Source organism: Eubalaena glacialis, chromosome 15 (assembly GCF_028564815.1).
Source record: "Eubalaena glacialis isolate mEubGla1 chromosome 15, mEubGla1.1.hap2.+ XY, whole genome shotgun sequence".
NCBI lineage: Eukaryota > Metazoa > Chordata > Mammalia > Artiodactyla > Balaenidae > Eubalaena > Eubalaena glacialis.
Genome location: NC_083730.1, coordinates 74,842,679 through 74,860,988, shown reverse-complemented (window position 1 = coordinate 74,860,988; position 18,310 = coordinate 74,842,679). Strand labels below are relative to the sequence as shown.

At 51.8% G+C, this 18,310-nt stretch overlaps 1 protein-coding gene across 1 annotated transcript in view; it reads left to right on the top strand.

Annotated features, from left to right (window-relative positions):
- The first annotated feature begins 1,304 nt into the window (after window positions 1-1,304).
- SSH1 (slingshot protein phosphatase 1) overlaps window positions 1,305-18,310 on the top strand; it is a 59,255-nt gene continuing 42,249 nt past the window's right edge. The window contains exons 1-2 of the mRNA XM_061169379.1: window positions 1,305-1,436; window positions 5,893-5,933. Of these exons, the coding sequence (XP_061025362.1) occupies window positions 1,368-1,436; window positions 5,893-5,933 (110 nt within the window). The 5' untranslated portion in view covers window positions 1,305-1,367. The remainder of the gene's footprint in view (window positions 1,437-5,892; window positions 5,934-18,310) is intronic.

Genomic DNA, 18,310 nt, shown 5'->3' with positions numbered 1-18,310 from the left:
GAAGCCCGAGAATCACCTTTGAGATGAATGATGCTGAGGGAATATGCAGGAGGTCCCAGCCCCTGGACCTGGGGGAAGCAGCTGGAGGGATCCAGGAGGCTGCTGGGTTGCTGGTTTGGCAGTGAGACGGATGGGGAGCAGGACTGGACCAGTAAATCTGCGGATGCTTGTGCAACCTGCGTGGGGCGACAGAGGGGAGGGAGGGGATTTGAATGAAATTGAAGCTATTACTAAGTCAAGCCAGTACCACCTTTTTAGTATCTTACTCCATGTCCCTCTCTCCATCCCCATACTGGTCACCTCCTCCCAGGACGACAGCAGCGGCCCATCCCTGGTCTCCCTTCACCCCTCTGCCCCACAGTCCCTTCTCCAAGCGGCAGCCGGAGCTTTCTAGAGTGCACCCTGACTCCCTCCCCCTCCCTTCCCTAGGATCGGGCCTCTGATGGACAATCTCCTTCCAGTTTCCGGGCCTTTAGCTCCCCCCACCCCCCAGTCTCCCCTCCCTTCACCCGTTAATCCTGCTCATCCATCAGGCCTCTGAGCAAATGCCCCCTTTTCAGAGAAGCCCTTCCTGACTTCCCAAGGAGCTGGCTGGGTTTCTGGACACATAGAATTCATATAAAAAGACTGGCAAAATAATTTTTTTTAAGTGCCTAGTAATTTGACTCACTTCTGTCACATCCCTGAGGGCAGGCCTAATCTATGTTGCTCACGGTTGAATACTCCGTGCCTGGCACTTAGTAGGTGCTCCATAAATATTTCATAAATTAATGAATGAATGAACGAATTAATTTCTGCAGACCGCTCCTCGGGGTTCAAGGCGCAGGGACCAGGAGCTCTTTATTTCCTGGTCTCTGCACCTCCCCGCCCTGAGCATTCCAGGTCGTGCGGACGCCGGGCCTCGGTTTTCCCTCCTGCGAAGGGGGCTGGCCTCCGGGGGATGGACTTGCTCGCCACTGGGCGCGCCCCCGCTTCTCAGGCTGGAGGGCCGGGCGCGCGGCCCAGGCGCGCGCGTCGGGCGCGCGGGAGACGTGACTGGCCAGCCGGGGCCTCCCGCCGCCGCTCGGGGGATCCCGCGCCGCGCACGCGCGCCCCGCCCCGGCCGCTGCCCCTGCCCGCGCTCAGGCCCGGCGCGCGCCGGCGCGGGAGGCGGGAGGCGGGAGGCGGGGGGCGGGGGGCGGGGGGCGGGAGGCGGGGGCGGTGACAGACGCCGACAGGGAGGGGCAGGCCCGGCCCGGCTCGGCCCGGCTCGGCCCGGCCGCCCGTGAGCGGCTCCTGGAGCGCCCTGGGCCCGGCCCGGGCGGCGGCGGCGGCGGCGGCGTCTCTAGCCCGAGGCTTCGGCGGCGCCCGCGCGCCGCGCCGCAGCCATGGCCCTGGTGACCCTGCAGCGCTCGCCCACGCCCAGCGCCGCCTCCTCCTCCGCCAGCAACAGCGAGGTGAGCCCCGGGCCCGCGCCCCGGCCTGGCCGAGCAGCCGCCGCGCCAGGCCTGGGCCGCGAGTGCGGGGCGCCCGGGGCTGCGCCAGGGCAGCTTCAAGGGGTCCTCGGCCTGCGGGGCCCCAGCCGGACGACCCAGCCTTGGCAGCCGGACTGGGGTGACTGTGCAGGAGGCTGTGAGCGGGTGTGACCCTCGTCTGGGGGTGACTGTGTGTGTGACCCCCATCGAGAGGTGACTGTGACACTGACCCCCATCGGGGGTGACCTTGTGTGTGTGTGACCCCCATCTGCGGGTGACTGTGAATTTGAGCCCCGTCTGGGGGGTGACCGTGAGTGTGTGACAGTGTCCCTCGTCCGGGGGTGACTGTGCGGGATACTGGACGTGGGACCGGGACTCCTGATTGGGTAACTGCCTGAGATGCCGGTTGTAAGATTCAGCACCCTGTGGCTTGTCTCGGCCCTTTCCCTGTGTGCCCGGCTGAATGTATGCATGTGTATGCCAGCCTGTGTGTGCCTCTCCCCGTGCGTGAATCTGGCCTGTCCCCTGGGAACCGTGCCTGTGTGATGCTGGGGGAGAGGCTGCCGGGTGCCCCTGTGAATTGTGAGATTGTTTCTCCCGACTGCACGCCCCTGGAGTTCTGGCTCTGGGTGTGAGTGGCCGTGCCTCTCGGGGGCCGGCGTCACCGTGTGACAGTGGCTGAGTGAGCTCAGGGTGCTGGGTGACTGTGTGTCGTATGTCTTTGTATGCAGCTGAGTCTGGGTTTTTCTTGCTATGGTATCTTTCGGGGCTGCATGTTTATGTGCATCTGGCTGTGTGGCTGCGGCCGATTCTGGGGTTGCTGGGATTGCACCGGTGCTGGGGCTGAAAGTGCATCTTTGCGCTGTGCGGGTTTCTGTGGGTCTGCGTGTGACCCCAGCCTGTCCTGGACTGGCTCCTTCTTGCTCTGGGGTTACTGGGGAATTGGTCCTCTGAGTGCACAGTTGGGCTGGACCGTGCCAGTCTGGGCCTCAGTCCTCTGAGCAGGAGAACCAGTTGGGTCTAAACTCACATCTGTGGCCGGACCGAGTGATGACCTGCAGACACAGCAGGCTGGAGGAGGAGGCAGGGAGCTGCTTAGGGAAGGGAGAGGAGGCTGGAGGAGGGGCCCTGCAGGCCCAGGAAGTGGCCCCGCCAGCATCTGAGCAATTCAGGCCCCTTCTCCCTGGGGGGAAGTTGACTGATAACATGGAAAGGTTTGTGTGTGTCTGTGAGAGAAGAGGACCTGTTTGGGGTTTAACAGCCCTGCCTGTCCCACCAGCTCCTGGTGGGGCAGCTCTTCAGCCTGTTTTGCTGGGACTCGCACTCTCAGAGTGGCTGCAGGGTTGAACCTCACAGCCCCCTTCTCTCGAGGAGAAGCCATTAATGAGTTATCTTGTCTACAGACAGAAGATTCTAACAGTCCCTGCTCTGCACGGTGGCCAGTAGCCTGCAGCTGAGGAGTCCGCAGTAGCTTCTGGCCCCCCCCACAGAGACATCTGTTCCCCTACATCATTTCTACTACTGCTGTCTTGCAGTTTACAAAGTACTTCTCTGCACTTAATCTCATGGTCCCTTCGCAAAAACAACGAGTGAAGATTTCAGCTCCAGGAAGAGGTTAGACAGAGAGCCTCTCAGCCTAGGTCTCCGATTCTAAACCCCACATTCCCTGCGTTACTTTGCACCTGATCTATTTCTGCTTTAGACACATTTAAAACTTATTTTATTATTTCATTTTTTAGCTGAGATAGAATTCACATACCATAAATCCACCATTGTAAAGTGTACAATTCAGTGGTTTTTAGTATATGCACAAAGTTGTACAAGCATCGCCACGAATTCCAGAACATTTTCATCACCCCCAAAAGAAACCTCACACCCCTTAGCCATCACCCACAGCCTCCCTCCCACCACCCCTGCCCTGCTGTCACCAACTCTAGGCAACCACTAATGTACTTTCTGTCTCTATGGATTTGCTTATTCTGGGCATTTCATATGAGTGGAATCATACACTATGTGGCCTTTTGTGTCAGGCTTATTTCACTCACCATCATGTTTTCAAGGTTCATCCATGTTGCAGCACGTGTCAGGACCTCATTCCTTTTTATGGCCAAGTAATATTCTATGGTATGGATGTACATTTTGTTGGACATTGGGGTTGTTTCCACTAGGCACATTTTAAATGATTATAGAAAGCCTTATTTTCACCAAATGCCAGTGACCTCCAAAATAAGAATAAAACTCAACCAGCTTTTATTCAACTTGAGTAAATCGGCATTAGTTGCCCAGGGAGCCAGCAGAGGCTGGGATGTTCCCTGGAAGGTGAGGCTTTCTTCCAGGTGGGGTGAGGTACGAAGATGCAAGAAGGAACAGAGAGGGCAGGCGTGTGTGCACAGGATCAGGAGACGTGGGCCAGGCCGGCTCTGCCTCTGGTCCGACCTTCCTCAGGTTACTTCCCTTCTCTGGGCCTCAGCTCATCTGAAAGGACTGGCTTCCCTCTAACGTGTGTTCTTTGGCCTATGTAGCTTTCTTCTCTGGAATAACTGACCTTGTGTTGCCTTTCATCCTGAGAATCTCAGAGAGTGAGCGAGAATTAAATGATTTTGAAGTCTGTATCCCCCCCGCCCCCCCATCATTTCCTTACTCCTCAAAATGTGCATCCTTTGTTGAGTCAGAGACACTCAGGGCATTTCTTTCCTTCCCCAGCCCGTGGTCCTGCTGCACGGCGTGGGAACTAAGGGAGGTCACAGCCCGACCTGCCAAGCAGTGCTTCCCTCCTTTTAAGTTTTGTTCCTTTCCCCCCAATCTTTAATTATCTCATTTATGTCATTTTACTGTTAATCTTGTCTCATTCTTTTGTGAGAACAGGCAGAGAGCCCAAGAATAGGTAAAGCAGCAGCTCTCAGGAATGGGTTGTAACGTTGTGATTTTTGACAAACGTTCAAGGTGACTCATTTTCATGGGCAGATCTCCAGTCCCTTTGAGGTGGCGGGGTTGGATCAGGGTTGCTCAGCCTCAGCATTGCCGACGTTGGGGTGAGCCGTCTGTGGCAGGGGCCCGTCCTGTGTGTTGGAGGAAGTGTAGCAGCACTCTGACCTCTACCCACTAGATGCCAGTAGCATCCTCCCAAAAAAGGCTCCAGCCTTGCCTGGCGTCCCCTGCTGAGATCAGTTGCCCCCGGTTGAGAACCACTGGGTTAGACCCAGCAGTCTCTGCTAAGTTTGTTCCTGCGGTTGTGTGAGTTGTTTTGTGTATGTTTCACTTCGGGACCGAAGTTGGTGGCCCTGTGGTCAGCAGAGCTGTCCCCGATGTTTCCACTTCTCCTTCATTGTCGGGTGGGGAGTGTGGGAACTAGCTGATGGTCTCTGCCTCTGCCCAGTGCGTTACATACATGATCTTATGATGGCGTAGGGATTCCAGGACCCTCTGCTGGACTCATTCCTTGGTGAAATTGCCACCTGTGGTGTGTGTCCCTTGCTGCCCAGACCTCTCTCTACATGATCTCTGTAACCCTTTTCCCGCCACCGCTGGCTTCTGTCTGGTTTCTGTCCTCAGTCGGCCTTGCATCTCTTCCAGCCGTCACTGCTTTCCAGGTTTCCCTCTTTCCCATTCAATGGGCTCCTCTGTGTAACATACAAAACATGCCAAGTCCCAGCGGTGCAGAGTTGTTGGGATGTGTGTTTTCTTCTCATTTGAGTTTTCTCCTTGAAAGAAAAAAAAAAAGAAAAATTGCAGTTAGGGCTTAAATCGTGGTTACTTTTGGAGCCTCTAACCCTCTTGGCCTTGTAACATTTAGGAAATATTAAATGTCTCTTTCTCTCATGTCTATAAATAAACCAATAGCCTAGAAAGTTTTATATTAAACTTTAAGCCTTTTAGAGAACCAAGAGCTTCGGGACCCACAGGCAGCCTGATCCTGGCCACCTTCCATTAAGAAAGACTTGCCTGGAATGGTGGTGGTGGTGGTGGTTTTATTTATTTATTTTTTAACTTGTGTGTTGTGGCTTAAAATGGTGTTGATCACTCAGCTGTTGCCTAGCTTGAAGGGAGGAAACAGCCTCTTAAAGACATTGCCCCCTCCCCTTAAAACAGAAAAACAGGATATGCTCCAAAGCAGCCCTGGAAAATGGAGAGCTCAGGGCTGAACAAGCGTGTGGAGTAGCAGTGCCGGCCGGGAGCGCTCTGTTAGCAGGCATTGGTCTGCAATGCCTTGGGGAGGCATGTGGGGAAACATCAGGAAACCTGAAAATTCTTCCGCGGAAATTACTCAGGGGAGCAGCAGAGCAGGATTGGTAAGGAGAGGGTGCGGCTCTTTGGAAGGAACCAGGTTTCCTGGACATCTGTATCTGTTGCAGACACCAGAGCAGAAAATGTGAGCCTTGTGTCTGAGGCTTGTCGATAGCGGCATCTGGGCTGTGACATTCTCTTTCTTTCTCTGCAGTTGGAGGCTGGCAGCGATGAAGATCGCAAGTTAAACCACAGGTAAGCAGACTTAGTGTTTTCGTCCTGAAGTCTTTCTTCCAAGCAGGTAAGAAATACTCTTGTGCCTTTCCAAAAGGGAGGACCCTCGAGAAAGACTACACCAGCTTTTTAGTAGTGCTTTAAAAACGATCCAGAACACATAGACAGGAGGAGAGCTTTACAAGTGATCCAGACGTTTAACTATAAACAGCTTTAATAACATTATGTAACATTTAGAGAAGAAAAAAAATAATTGCCAGCATTCCACCCCCCTGGCTTTACCGTGATGATATCTTTATAAACTTCCTTCCAGATTTTACTTCTGCTTTAAAGAAAATAATCATTTTAATATGTTCTCACTTTTCCATCCTGCTTTTGGGAAGGTATTCCTTTTGAGGTAAGCACATTGCTGATTTGAAACAGACATTCAACCCCTCAGTTTATTAATTCAAGGTGTTTTGTGTGTGTGTGTGTGTGTGTGTGTGTGTGTGTGTGTGTGCGCCAGCGAGAAATCTTTACGTATACTCATTTGAGAAGTTTCTCAAGCTTGTAGTCCTCAGTTGCTATATTCACAAGTAGACGCCAAAAGCACGTTTGTTTTTCTTTGCCAAAAATTGGGTGTTTTGTTGGTTTACAGAAGATTTAGCACTTCATTATATAATGTATTCTTCTGCACCAAAGAGCTAGTCTTAAACTCTGGCTCTTTGAGTGTAAAAAAGTAAACAGCTAGATTAAAAAAAAAGAATTAAACAGAATTTAAAGGAGATTGTTTTTCTTTTTGTAATGTCTGTTTCATCTTGGGAGGAGGAGGAAAATTAATTGGAAAAGGAAATATGTGTTCAGAAACGGGTCAGCCATTCATTACCGATAGCAGGCTATCCTCCTGGTTCAACTCACACGCGGAAGTGGTAGAACTCTGCCTCACCTGTCTTTGAAGTTTTCTGTGTGTTTGAGGGAAGGGAGGCACCATTTTTTCTAAAGCTCATGTGTGTAGAGAAATAGTTGTCTTATCACAATTGTGGGTCCTCGTTTTCACGTTATGCTGGAGGGAGGAGCAGGGGCAGTGACACATTTGCTCTTCAGACCGGGGGTCTGGGTTGCTGGGAGTCTCAAAGGCTGGAATCAGCTGGATTCCCAAGTGGTGGAGGCGGGGAGGGGAGGAGTGAAGTCTGCTCCAGAGACTATGGGGGAGGGGGAGTGGGGCGGAGGGCCTGCTGACCGCCTCACGGGGCACCATCCCCGCGCCCCCAGCTCCTCTCCAGCCCTTACATGGACTTGGACTCTTCTCCCCCTCAAGCTGATCCTTTTCTTCCAGGCCTCTTGCCCCAGAGATGGCATTTAAGCCTCTCACTTAGACGGCCTTTCGTTTTTCAATTGCCCTTCCTGAACTGACAGCATAGTGTTTTGAATTGTTTCCATTAATAAAGAAGTTACAAATAGCAGTGATAGGAAAATGTGTATGTGCTGCTGGCCCAATAAAAGGTCCCTTTCTCTGCACAGCTTGGAGCTGGAGAGGACCGTACAAAGGGAAGTGACGGCAGCTCTCTGCGTTGCCAAATCTAACCCTCACAACGACCCCAGGAGGTGGGGTATTCCCCCCAGGTCGCAGGTGAGGACTCCGAGGCCCAAGGTTGCCTTCGAAGCGGGGCCTCCGTTGCCCGCAACACCTGAGTTTGTCACAGGACACCACCTTCCCGGGGACCAGTTTCGTGGTTCAGTTGAGCAGCTGTGTTGCACGTACAGGCGTGGGAACTTGCCGTGCTCGCCCAGGTGGGTAGAGGCCGCAGCAGGGCTAGAACCCAAGAGCCCCGCTGACTTGTGGTGGTGCCTCCTAGGAAGTCAGATCGCCCCGGTGACCCCCGTGAGTCCCTCTGCACTGCTCTCAGTGGGTCCCCAGTGCCATCGTGAGCTCTGGGAGACCTGGGCTGGGGGGGGACCTGGTCTCTGAGCCCATCCTCACAGGCTCCCCTTTCCTCCCCTCTTCATTCACCTTGACGTCCACGCCCCGTTTTAGGCAGTGGACACCGTCCTGGTTTCTAACCCTCCGAACCAAACAAGAGAAGTCCTGCTGTCCCGGTGTAAGCTTTGACTGAAACTCATTGGCATCTGCGTGTGGATTTGCATTTTCAGGCCTGTGCTCCCTAAGCTTCTCCTAGAGAAAAAAAATGTGTGGAATGGTCCCTCATTCATTGCTCGTCTTGGGGAGGAGAGTTGGGGAGAGGAGATTTCTCTTTGCTTCACATTCATCCTGAAGTTAATCTGACCTGATTTGGTTTCTGAAGGGTGCTGGGGAGGGAGAGAAACTGGGGCCCGCAGGATATTTCTCTCTCCTTGCCCCTTTGTCTACCCTTAATTGACAGTTTCATCTTTCGGGTCCTCCAAGAAGTGATCTTAGACCCACGTGTAGTCAGTAAATTGCTGAATCCGTGGATTGGATCTTCTGTCTCACCTGCCCTCTTCCTCCCCTGTCCCCCACTGGTGGCACCATCAGTCAGGTCCTTGTACCTCCCCTGATGCACTGAGGGGCCACCCATCAACCCATCCCTCTGTGTCAGTTTATCATCCCCACTGTCAGAGGGACGCCAGTCTGGAAGCGCCCCTGCTTCTTCCTGCTGGTCCCCACGCTCTTTTCCTCCTTCACCCTCGTCACTGGCCTTTCGTCAAATGAATGTGCCGTTTTTCAGTCCTACCCTTGCTCCCTGACCAGGCTCTTTCTCTAAGCCAGTTCCCTTTCCAATTGGCCACAGTCCTCATGGCCAGCTCAGCGTGCTCCCATCCCAGACCTCTGTGGCTTCCCTCTCCTCGGCAGGTGGCTCTTGGTTTCTCTCTGTGCTGGGTACCATATCTGCCTTCCCTGGCAGGTACCTGTGTGTTTGTCTCGTCCCTAACTGTTGGTGCCATCTTAGTGACAGGGTCTTAGTTCTCTGCCTGCACATAGCACTTCAGCGGTTTAAACATATTAACTTTGTTTTGATTCTGCAGCAAATTGCATTCATGTGTGAGAAAGATGTGTCGAGGAAAGATGTGGGCTTTGGAGTCAGGCAGATCTAGGCTCGGAGTCTGGCTTCTGCACTAGTAGAGGTGCCAGCATGCATCTGGGAGTTACTGTGCCTCTGTGGGTCTCCGTTCTTCCATCTGTAAAATGGATACAGCTACGACCTTTCGGGGTTGGCGAATAGTTTGTGTGGGGCTCCTTGCACAGAGCCAGGTCCACGATGGGCGTGGAGGACAGTGGCTACGTTCGGTCTTCAGAGGATGGTGTTCCTATCAGCGTTAGGTTCACAGCCAGAAGTAGAGGCCCTGACCCCCAGCAGGTGCCGCGTCCACTGTGTGGGGCTGAGAGGGCCACCCCTGTGGATGCCCTGTGACTTGGACCAGCCTGCGTCCTTTACCCAGTGACATCTCTGTAAGGTGTAAATAGGAACGCACCTTCTGCAGAATCTTTATTGTCATCCGGATGGTTTCTCTGAAGGCCTTCTGGCGGACATCTCGAGAACTGCTCAGCGCCCGCCCAGAGGGAAGCTGAGTGACGCAGAGCCGTGGACCCAGCTCTCGCTCCCTCTCCCCTGCTCTCTGCGTGTGCAGATGGCTGCCGGCCTCCAGTGATCCCCTTTGGGAAGCTGCGCTGTTCAGACTGTGGGAATTGGTGAGCTTATGGCCTGCTGGCAGCAGCTCCTGGCTCCTTCACCGTCCTGGGAGTCGCCTCAGTCTGGCATGAGGCGTAAGTGGTTGTGTGCCAGGCAGGGCCCTGGGGAGGGAATATGGTTGTGTTGTTTCCAGAGTGTGGATCAGGAGTGAATGTTTTGCTGTTTTGTTTTTTTTTTTTGGTTTTTTTCATCCAGTATTTCAAGTCAAGCACGTGAAAATGATCATTAGAGTTCTTTTAATTTCTTTTCTTACTTGCCCAAGCAAACGTTTGGGCCAAAGCAGCAGGACTTTGTCTTCTCTGTTTTATCTGGTTTCAGTGGTAAACTGTGAACTCCCTTACACCTCTGCCTTTCCCTCTACCCTCTCCTCCTTCTGGTCTTGACCTGGAAATCCCCAGAGGACCCCGCTCTCCCTATAAGCTTTTCTCCCTCCCCGACAGCGTCAGGATGGGGTGGTGGTTGGTGTGTCCTTGCTCTGCAGATCACACTTCCCAATCTTTATTCACAACCTCTTCTTCGAGGCCTGTCCACCCTTTGAGGTTTCTCTCTGCCTTCCTGGGCGGTTTCTTAGCCGTCAAGACTTGACTGTGACTGTTGAGAGTCTGTCCATTTAAGTCCTGCCAAGAGGTGTTGAGCATTTGCGGCATCCGGGCTCTGTGCAGCAGGCTGCTGTATCAGCTATCTACTGCTGTGTAACAAGCTACTCCAAACTCAGTGGCCCAAAACGATACACGGTTATTCCCTCACAGCTCCTGTGGGCCAGGAACCCGGACATGGTTGAGCTGCGTCCTCTGCTGGGGGTCTCACGTGGCTGCAGTCAAGGTGTTGGCCAGGGCTGGGATCTCATCTGTGGCTTGGGTCCTCTTCCAGGCTCACACTGGTTCTTGGAAGAATGCGTTCTCTTGTAGCCGTAGATGCCACGGCTGGTGGCTTGCTGCTTCAAGGGCGACAGGAGAATCTGATGCTGTCAGGGAATGCCATCAGGAGAGGGACCATCCCATCACCTTTGCCATAGGGTATAACCTAATGAAGGGAGCAGCTCTCCCATCCTGTTCCCTGGTCCCAGCACACTCAGCATAGGGGGCTCATCCAGGGTGCCTGCACCAAGGCCTGGGGTCCTGGGCAACCTCAGAATCTGCCCACCAGTCTCAGTCTGTGGGAGTTCTTGAGATGCCCCAGTCTAATGTAGAGAAAACAAGACATGTAACCGAGTAGGTTTCTGTTCAGTGTTACAGATGTGGCGGGGTGTAAAGGCATCACTTATATAAAGGCATCACTGGCTGGTGGGAAGAGGCCAGGAGCCCCAGGGAGCCGGCAGGAGTCGACCACATGCCAGAGACCGTCATGTTCTCCACTCAGCACCCGTACGCTCCTTCACACCTGGAGGCTTGGCATCTCTTGTGTTTGCCCCATGTTGCATATTGGCCTCTGCAATGACACCTCCAATGACCTTTAGACATTTTTTCCATGAGCTTTGGCCTTGGGGAGGGACAGGCCTGGGTTTGGCTTCCACCTCTGTCATCTGTCACCTCACCTGGCTGTCATATGACCTGGGCGGGCCTCATTTGCCAATGGGCAAAATAACCTGCGGCATCATAGACGTTCGACAAATGCCCCGCCTCTGCCTCCTCAGGTCGCTTCCTGTGGTCACTTCTGACTCTTCCTTTTTTTCCCCACAGGCATTTCTCTCTCCTTAGTATTTCCTTGAGACTTGGGACTCGTTGTGTAGTATTTACCGAAGTACATAAATGTTCTCTGCTAGGAGGATCAGCTGTATAATTTGTGGAGCCCAGTGCAAAATGAAAATTGTGGATCCACTTTTTAAAAAGTGATGAAGAATTTCAAGGTGGCAACAGCAGAGCATTAACCAAGCTCGGAGCCCTTCTGAGCACGAGGCCTTGAGCCACTGCCCGCGGCGCCTGCCCACTTGCCCATGAGCCCACCCTAAGGACAGAGCCTTCCCCGCCTCTCCCGTCACCTCTGCCGGTGCCTGGTGTGCACCGGATGGCCATCGAGGTCTTGTAAATTGAATTTTCCAAGTTCTATTTCATGGTGAGGAACTCAGAGTGGTCTTGGACGACACACAGGAAGCGAAGGACAGAGAAATTTTTCCTGCGATTTCCCCCTGCAGTTTGGCAATATAGGTGCTGTTAGCTCAGTCTCAGCACCCCCGTCCTGATCTGCTCACAAGCCATTCATTCACCAAATCTTTACTGAGCACTTACTGTGTGCCAAGCACTGTCCTAGGAGCTGAGAATATAGCAGTGAACAAAGCACAGAAATCCCTGCCCTTGTGGCTGACATTCTGTTGGGGGAGACAAGACAGTAGGTAAGATGAACAGGTACATTAAGTGTGTTAGCAGGTGCTGAGGAGGAAAAGTGAACTAGGGACGGAGGCTGTGGAAGTGAGCCCTTCAAACGTGCTCTGCTCTGTGAGTTGCCTCATGGGCGTTTTATTTAGTCTGTGTAAGGAAAGCACCACTTCTGTTCCCATTCTCTGGATGAGAAGACAAAGCCTCAGGGAGGTAGGTGGCCTAGTAGGAAGTGATGGAGCCAGGACCCTCATGCTCCGAGTCTCTTTGACTCCAAAGCCTGTGCTCTGAGCCTCAAAATTCGAGAGCCATCTCCGCAAGCCTGCCTCCCGTGGCTTTGCCATCCTCCCTTCTGGCCTGAACCCCAGGGGCCCCACCGTGAGCGATGTGCCCTGTCCTGTGAGCTCCCTGACCTTGACCTAGAGTGAGACTTGTACTCGATGTCCCTTCCCATGCAGTCGCCTGGACGGGCAGCAGGGAGGGTGAGGGGTGCTCCTCGTGGCTCTCGTTCAGCGGGGGCCTGTATGTGCAGGCACTGGGCTGGGAACTTGATGCAGCTTGTCTCGTGTCTGTCACCCCCACGAGGTGCCTGCCTCATTGTAGGAAACTGCAGTTCCCAGGGGCTGGAGCCAGGGTTTAGATGCAGGTCACTGTGACTCAGAAACCTGTGTCCCTTCCTTGCCGCTCCTGTCCCCACAGGGCACCTGCAGGTTTGTGTTCAGCTCATGCCTTCCTGTCCCCACCCGCGTGGCTTTAGAGGCAGCTACCTCCCGTCGACTCCCAGCCTGAAACACTGTGGTGCACACACGTGTAACGTTCTGGGGTCGTTGTACCATTCTGCTCTTCCTGTCGGTTTAACTCCGGTATTCTTCCTGGCAGTTTGTTGGAACGTTTGATTTTAAAATCAGAATTCGCCTTCAGTATGTGTTAAATATTTTTTGTTGTCGTTAGAAAACTCATCCTAGAATGGGGACCCGTGAGAACAGAGGTGAAGAGTTAATTTGATTTTGTTGGAACATAATTAAAGTTATTAAGGTTAACTTAAAATGGATTTTGCTGGGTCTAGTAGGTTTCATTAAACTTTTGAAATACCAGTGCTTAGACTTCAAAAGAATGCCTGGAAGCCCTGGTCTCATTCTTCCTGTGTACTTAGCACACCGGGGGAGCGTGTTTGCACACCAGGGGTGCCTGTGTGCACACCAAGAATGCTCGTTCATGCGAGCTCTTTCTTCCTGGGTGATCGTGGTACCCGATCACCCTCGTGATAAATGGAGCAAAGCTGTGAGAGGGAGTCAGAAAACCTAGGTTCTGTCCTACAATGTGTCATCTGCTGTGCAACCTTAGGCCAGTCACTAAAGGTCTCTGGGCCCCCACTGCCTCCTTTGTAAAGTGAAGAGATGAGATTAGATTATGGCTTCCAAATGCAAGAACGAGAGTCCTCACTCACACCCACCAGTCTAGTTCTGTGTTACCTTGTTACCACTTCTAACCATTCTCGGTAGCTTTCTAACAGGCCGTCCAGAGTTTCTCCTTTCTTCTTAGGCTGAGAGCAAGGTTAGCCCTGTGTGGGGCGTCTCGCCAAGTCACGCTGAGATGGAGAGAACTGGTGTGGCTGCTGAGAGGAGGTGGACCCTCTGCTCGGACCCACTTCCCCCTCAGTGAGCATCAAACCAGGCGCGCTTCACCCCGGAGCAGGGCCACACGCACGGCGGCGGCCGTCTGAACAGAAGGGACTCCCGCCTTTAGAATTCATCCTTGGCGTATGTCGTGCTGTGGTCAGATACCCTGGATCTGGGCAGCGTAGTGGGAAATTCCTAAGACTAGGAGGACATCCACGGGAGTCTTTCTGTTTCGAGGAAGGCTGCAGGAAGAAAACAGGATTAATCAAAGAGGATTAATCAAAGTCAGGAGGAGCCATTTGCAGGGCGTGCTGAGTGATGGGGCTGGGGGCTGGGGGTAAGACCACGCGTCTGGCCCACAAGGCTCCCACTCGGGGGTGTGGAAAGCCCTGGCGGTGGTTCCCACTCCCGCGGCAGAGGCAATGTGCTGATGAGGGCACCCCCCGGCCGTCCTGCCCCGCCGTGTGGGGAGAGGATCAACAATGCCCAGACCGCCGTGTAAATTATGGAATTGTGCCGTTGGCTGTGCCTGGACGGGCCGGGGCTGCTGGGTCGCGTCTGTACCCACCACCTGACCGCCTGTGACCTCGGGCCAGCCCCCTGCCCTCCCCGAAACAGGAAGGGTCCTCCTCGGTTCAGGGGGCTTCTATGAGGCTGAGAGGGTGTCTTGCACAGTGTGTAGTGTCTGGTCCTTGCCAGCCACAGGGCACCGTTATGTTCATAGATGGTGGGAAGCGAGAGTCCCTTCTGCCGCCTTCCTGACCGTGTTCCCCCCCAGACCAAAGACCAAAAGGTCAACTGAGTGGAACCCAAGGGAAAAAACAGCCAACGCCTGACCTGTTTCCCTCCAAGGTACACTGAGCCTGGTACCAGGCGAAGCATGGTATCTTGTCTGCCTTTATTTATTTATTTATACAGATTAAAAAAAATTTTTTTTTCCCTTGAATGGCTACTTTTGAAGCTATTTTTAAGAAGACTTTGTTTCAGAGAAGGCCTCAGAGGCCCCGCCTTAGGAAACGTCTGGTGCCCTCCCTGCCGGGGGCCTCCCCGCGCTGGCAGAAGTGATTCCCACACGCTTGCCGAGAGTTCTCAAGGCACGAGTCCCCAGATCGGGACCCACAAGGGAGGGGACTGTTGGTGTGGTTCGGGGAGAGCCGGGCCCGCTGCCGCCTCTGGAAATTGCTTGTCCCTTCTTCCCAGATGTCCAGGCCCGCTGTTCCGTGTCTTGTCTGAAGCAGCTGGAAGTTGGGAGTGGCTGTTCGCTTCTGGGGTGGAGGCCGCTGAGCCATACGGCCAGGGGGCTTCCTCAGGAGCCCGGGAGCCCTGTGCAGGCCCCGCCACACGGAGTGGGAGGGAGATGTGCTGCTTACGAAGCAACCTGGTAACGGAGACGGTTTTTATTTAGAGTTATATTTGCCTTATCAATCCAGCCAGTGTATTGGGTTGGCCAAAAAGTTCGTTCGGGTTTTCCATAAGATGTGATGGAAAAATCTGAACGAACTTTTTGGCCAACCCAGCGTGTTTGGTGCCTATATGTGTATTGGTTTCTGTGCTGAATGCTGGGGATTCCATGTTAAATAAAAAAAGAGTCCTTACCCTCCAAAGGTAGCATGTGTTCTGTGTCTACCATAGCTCTGCCCAAAAGCGATTTGAAACAGCTTATAACATTCAGAGGGAACAGTATGATTTAAAATTGGAAAAGTGGAACATGGTGAACATAGGGGAAAATAAAGCAAAGTGAGGAGAAGGTTTGTACGTGGAATTCAAGGCATAATGTTGGTATAGTTACCAGAGTTTGGCTACGCATCTGACTTTGAGCTTCCTGGGAGTCAAAGCAAAGAGAGAAACAAAATCAGTTGCTTGACTCATGGTGTCCTTAAAATACCACCAGGTCAGTTTCTCTGAAGAACTGTTCCTGGTAGATACCTGTGGATGGGCATTCGTGAGGAAACCCAGTGAGATGGGCAGACAGGCAGGTTTTCTTAGGTTTGGCCCTGAGGTCCACAGGGAGAGCTGATGCCACGGGCCCATCCCAGCAATTAACCTGGGTATTTGTGGTCTTGAGAGGTGAAGTCAGCTGCAGTGCTTGGTGCCAAATCTGCTGGCCACCCCAGCCGTTGAAAACAGGATGCTGAGTCACATCCTGCAGGTCTGCAGCGTCCTGACTTCGCGTGCCCATCACAATGGGAGGCTTGCCCGGGCAGGTTGGCCCCCCACTTTTCCGAAAGTGTGGTCTCAGAGCAGGAAAACGCTAAAATTAGGTCTTACGTGGGCCAGGGCTGTGTGTGTGCGAGGCTCTCGAAATCTGGACAGCCATAGACCGAGAGGAACCCAGAGAAGGGAGCTTCCCATCATCCTCCACTGCCTTAGGCATGAAGCGAGGCTGCTGCTGTTATGGAAACACAGAGGGGAAATGGTCCTGAGGCAGCGAGAGATCTCAGGTGCTGAGGGTCAGAGCATCCAAGAGGGAAGCAGAAAGCCAGGACGTCTGCCAGTGATGATGACCAGTGAGAGGGTCTTAAGTTTTTAATCACTGGCAAATAGAGAAGAATTAAAAGGAGTGTTTTTGCCAAAATCCAGTTAAGTGGAATTTTTTAAAAAAATTTTTAAAAAGTAATTTTAAAAATTCAGAAACAAAAACTTACATAAAAGTTGCAAATATAGTACAAATAACATTTTTCTAATCCTCAGACCCCATTCAGGGTCCACCATTTGTCCCAACAGTGTCCTCTGTTGTAAAGGATCCAGGTCAGGATCGCCTGCTGCATGTAGTGGTCCTGTCTCCTGACTCTCCTTCAGTCTGGGACATTCCTTAGTCTTTCTTTGACTCTCGTGACCTGGACACTTTTGAAGGGAGAGGCCCGTCAGTTTGTAGAATGTCCCTCAGTTTGGGTTTGACTGATGTTCCCTCAAAATTAGATTCGGGTCGTGCAACGCCATGTGTCTCATCACCGGTGATGGTCACTGTGGTCATCAAGGGGCTTTGCCTGGCTTCTTTACTGCACAGGTATTCTTTTCCACCTTTATCAAGAAGTGTTTCTTGGGGGGGAATACTTTGAAATTAGGTCAGTACCCGATGCCCCCTCAACTTTTCCATTTATTTATATCTGTGTGGACTCCTGTTTGTCTGTTTCATGCATCGGTTCATAGTCTGTTAATTGTATTCTTGACTTCAAGGTTCAAATTGTCCCCGATTTAGCCTGTGGGGTCTCATTCAAGCTGGCTTCCCTGTCCCTTGACGTATCCACATCTTCCTTTAAGCACTGCTTTATTTTCTGACACCAGATGGCAGACCTCATCTTGTACTTTCCATCCCCCATCTCTGGAATCCCTCATTTCTCCAAGGAGCCCTACCTAGTTCCTCTTAGTAGAGAATGGAATTTCAAAACCGAGGCAGGTGGTGATTATTTTGTGAATCACTATCTTGTGCACCTGGAACTCACAGTGGTGTAGGTCAATTATACTTCAACAAAAAAAATTTTTAATAAAGAATTTATGAAGCATTTTAACCCCTGTGAATAATAATTGGGAGGGATAATTGATGGATGAGATTAGAAGCTGGGGCTGGACCTAGAAATCTGACAGTGGAATGCAGAACATGGAAAGTGGTAGATACAGGTTGTCACATTCCATTTATTTGGGTTTTAGTTGATCTATGGGCATATCTGAGAACTAAATGTCCACTAAGTTAAAAAAGCAGAAAATATTACATTTTTTTTTTCATGTACTCTATATAAAGATTCCTTGAAACTCTTTCTACTCTCTAAAAACAAACAATATTAATTAAGGACTTTTCTTTTGAAGAAATAGAATTATACCAAATTAATCGGGAAAACAAAAACAAAGAAGCTGAGGTAAGTGTAGTTATTATTACTGTTGGGGGCATTGCTCTCCGCAGGCCCTTTCAGTGGGCAGAATTAGGGAATATGTGGAGGTATGTGCACACACAAACACACACGTGCACACACACGTTTGCATCTGTATTTTTTTCTCTATTTAAGTATATTGAAAACCATGAATTCAAGCTAATACCTTCAATTCTGATCCAACATCTCTGGGTTCATTCTAGTTTTTTCTCTCTCCATATTTGTAATCCCTTTTCTGATAGTGAGGAACCTGGCTCCCATTGTCCCTAAAGTGTTTACTTGTTTGATCAACCCCCCTATCTGCAACCAACCTCCCATCTCTGCAGCCACCTCTCCGCTGCTCACCACACCCTCTCCCTGACCCAGGGGCCTGCCTTGCTCTGCCCACCAGATGGTTTTCGGTCTGAATTGTTGGGGAAGAGAAGCAGACTTACTTTCTTGACTCTGTGTTTCCCCATGGGTGTCAATTCAGCAGAGGTTCGATGCTTACAGGTGAGACTCCTGGTGTCTTCTGCCTTTTCCACTTTTTGGCCACGTGAATTTGGACAAGCGACTTGATGTCTCTGAGCCTCAGTTTCCCCGTATAAAATACTCGTAGGTGGATGCTGAGGATTAGGTTAATATTAGGTTAATATGTATGACATGCCCAGCATGACACACGCAAAGATGTTTCCTATCGGTTTCACATTTACTGAGTGCACATCTGAGGGGCGTCCAGAGACGGAGAAGTCGTAGCCTTGGCTCTCAGGACTCCAGTGATGCGGAGAACTTAGTTGTGTTGTTTGAAACACTTGGTTGCCAAGAGGACCTGACAGTAACTGCATTTATGCAGTGAGTCTTTTGTTTTTTCCAGAGGTTGTAATGCTTAGTTAGAGGTGTCTGATAATTGATTGAAGCTCGAGAACTATTTTCCCAGGTTACATGTTTTAGTTGAGTAATAGGGCATCTTTTTAA